This window comes from Austrofundulus limnaeus, unplaced genomic scaffold (genome assembly GCF_001266775.1).
Source record: "Austrofundulus limnaeus strain Quisiro unplaced genomic scaffold, Austrofundulus_limnaeus-1.0 Scaffold7, whole genome shotgun sequence".
Lineage (NCBI taxonomy): Eukaryota > Metazoa > Chordata > Actinopteri > Cyprinodontiformes > Rivulidae > Austrofundulus > Austrofundulus limnaeus.
This window is the reverse complement of record NW_013952409.1, coordinates 3,380,677-3,383,370: the sequence shown is the minus strand read 5'-3', so window position 1 is coordinate 3,383,370 and position 2,694 is coordinate 3,380,677. Positions and strand designations below refer to the sequence as shown.

At 46.0% G+C, this 2,694-nt stretch overlaps 1 protein-coding gene across 1 annotated transcript in view; it reads left to right on the top strand.

Annotated features, from left to right (window-relative positions):
- Positions 1-2,182: 2,182 nt before the first annotated feature.
- Positions 2,183-2,694, top strand: part of LOC106535964 (polypeptide N-acetylgalactosaminyltransferase 18) — a gene marked incomplete at its 5' end in the record, with an annotated part of 198,638 nt that continues 198,126 nt past the window's right edge. The window contains 1 exon segment of the mRNA XM_014033117.1: positions 2,183-2,516. Coding sequence (XP_013888571.1) covers positions 2,258-2,516 — 259 coding nt within the window.

The following is a 2,694-nucleotide window of genomic DNA, read 5'->3' as shown; positions in this document are numbered from 1 at the left end:
CTTGTCTGGTTTCATCATGTTTTTAGCTTTTATTCCATCTTTTAATCAGAATCCTGCTTATTCTATGAGCAGATGTCATTTTATTTTTATTTTCTCTTACTGTTCTTTTGCACTTTGTCAAAATGTTTTGTTTGTGTAAAGCACTGAGTTGTCTTGTTGCTAAAAWGTTTTCATAAAAAAGCAGCACATGATGATGAGATATCACATATTATTTCTATATTTTTTAAGCAACTTCTCTTTAACTTAGGTTACTGTTAACACTGCTCTGTGGCCAAGACAGTAAACCCTCCTAAAGCAGTGTTATTGAACTGATGGCCCACAGGCCGGATGTGGCCTGTGGGTGACTTCCATCCGGCCCGCCAATAAAATTTTGTAAAAAAAAAGTTTTTGCATTTTCAAAAAGAAATAAAAAGTAGGTCCTCTGGACGGGTTCTTCTTTAATGAAACATTTTGTCAAGAGATTTCTTCCAGAAGAAGTCTCAGGTCATTTTCTAGCCTAATTTCAGGTYATTTTTAAATTTAAAATGTATGTTTCAATGCAACAAAATTAATTTAAAATGTACAACATAATACTTGTTCTGCTGCTTGCTGCAGTGTTTCATCTACCATTACCATTACCTCCATGGGGGCTGTCCAGTRATGGTTAGGACCCCTGAGCTGTGGGCTTCAAGTAACCTCGGCCCCCGGAGTGATTTACTGTATTTTTCGGACTATAAGCCGCACCCCCAACATAAAAAAACAGTACACCCAAATTTGCCGTCAAAAAAGTGAATTCAACATCAAAACATAAAAAGCAAACCTTTAGGAATTAAAGTTCGGAGGAATACGGTTCATTTAACTGACCTTATTTTGGTAGTTTTCTTTAACGGTTTCTGGTCCAACAAAACGTCTCATTCATCGTCCTCCAGCGCACTGAAACCATCGAAGTCCTCTTCAGTGTCAGAGTTAAACAAGCTGAGAAAAGCTGCGTCACACAGCGGTGTCTGTTGTCCTCCCGGGGTAATGTTGGCTCTGAAACTGCTGGGAAAGCCCTCCCGCTCCAGCATACATTACTGCATGGGGTTCCTTCCCCGGGGAGTGCAATGCCGAAAAAAAAAGTCTGTGGCTCTTCACTCGACGTTTATCCACAAACTGGTCCTGGATTAAGCTCCAAAGTTTTTATCAGTCAGATTCCACCGTGAAAAATGTCTGTTTTATCCCGTTTTATGAGTTTTTAGCCACTGACTATCTTTAAATCGCTGCTTCCTGGTACAACAGTCGGCTCTGGAAGTGATCGCTTTTTTCTTCTTTTTTCCTTTTTTTTTGGAAGCGAGTGGTTGAAGCAAATGGAGCATAAGAGCCCCCTGGTGGCTGAAGAAAAAAATCCACGTATAAGCCGCACCGGTCTGTAAGCCGCATGGTTCAAAGTTCRGGAAAAAAGTCGCGGCTTATAGTCCGAAAAATACGGTTGTTGAATAGTCCTGTCCTGAAGACTGGAGCCAGGTGGAGATAAACGTTCAGATCGAACAGATTTCAGAGAACTAAACACAAATACAAAATCCAAGCTGCTCACCTGTCAGTTATTTGGGGGGTGGCACCTTGGGTGGCCAATCAGGTGCCAGGGGTGACTCTTGCCACCCCTGGCCCCCCTCTGGCTCTGCCTCTGCAGTGGAATCCTGGCACAAACTTTGGGATGTGTAAATAAAAGCTTSTATTTGAGTGTTTTTCTACAATTTTTAATCTGCACCATTGTAACTCACCACCAAACCACACACCTGTTCAAACGGCTCATTTTTACGCACGCGCGCACTCCACCTCCCTCGCTTCCTTTAGAGAAACTGTAGCTCGTGTGATCGATCCAGTCCTGTTCGGATCGATGCGCTTCAGCCTCCTCCTCCCCGGTGCTCTCCAGCTGTTACGGGGGCCGGCAGAGGCCAGTAAACCCCGCCCCCTGCCCTCCTATTGGACCGTAGGAAGGCAACGGGGGGGTTGCTTGGCTTTGCGTTTCATATCTTTGCAGCGGCGGAACGCGGCGCACCTCGGGCTCATCTCTCCCCATCAAATAATCWGATTATTCTCAATCCGGCCGGTGGGGAGAGAGAGGGCTTCAGCCTGGAGCGGAGCGCGCAGCATCACCTCCTCTCTGCCTCTACTTTGGCTGCTTCTTCTTTTATTTTTTTTCTTTTTTTCTGTTTTTAATTTCTTTGGTGCGTCTCCTCCGTCCACCTGCCCGGGAGCGCGCGCGTCGGGAACGAGGAGCACCTGGAGGCATGTCGCGATGCTGTGCACAAGGAGAACTAAAACTTTGGTGTCGACGTGCGTGATCCTCAGCGGCATGACCAACATCGTGTGCCTCCTGTACGTCGGCTGGATCACCAACTACGTGGCCAACAGCGGCCCCAAAGTCGCGGAGAGCGGCGGCGGCGGCGTCGGCGCGGAGGCGGACAGAAAGTTGGAGGAGGACGGCAAAGGAGAAACCCTGAAGATCATCGAGAGGCTGGAGCGGCTGGAGAGCGTGGTGAAGGAGCACATCAAAGGTCAGAGCTGCTGCTTCACGCGTTTAAAAACAAGCTTCACTTTGATTTTCCTCAGTTTTAAAATCCAAACTAACTCCCACCTGTTTCACCTCCTCAAAAAATGAATGTTTGCTGATTTTCCCCTAGACTTTTATTTTGGAAACCTGCATCATAATGGGAAAAAAAAATAGTATAGGTC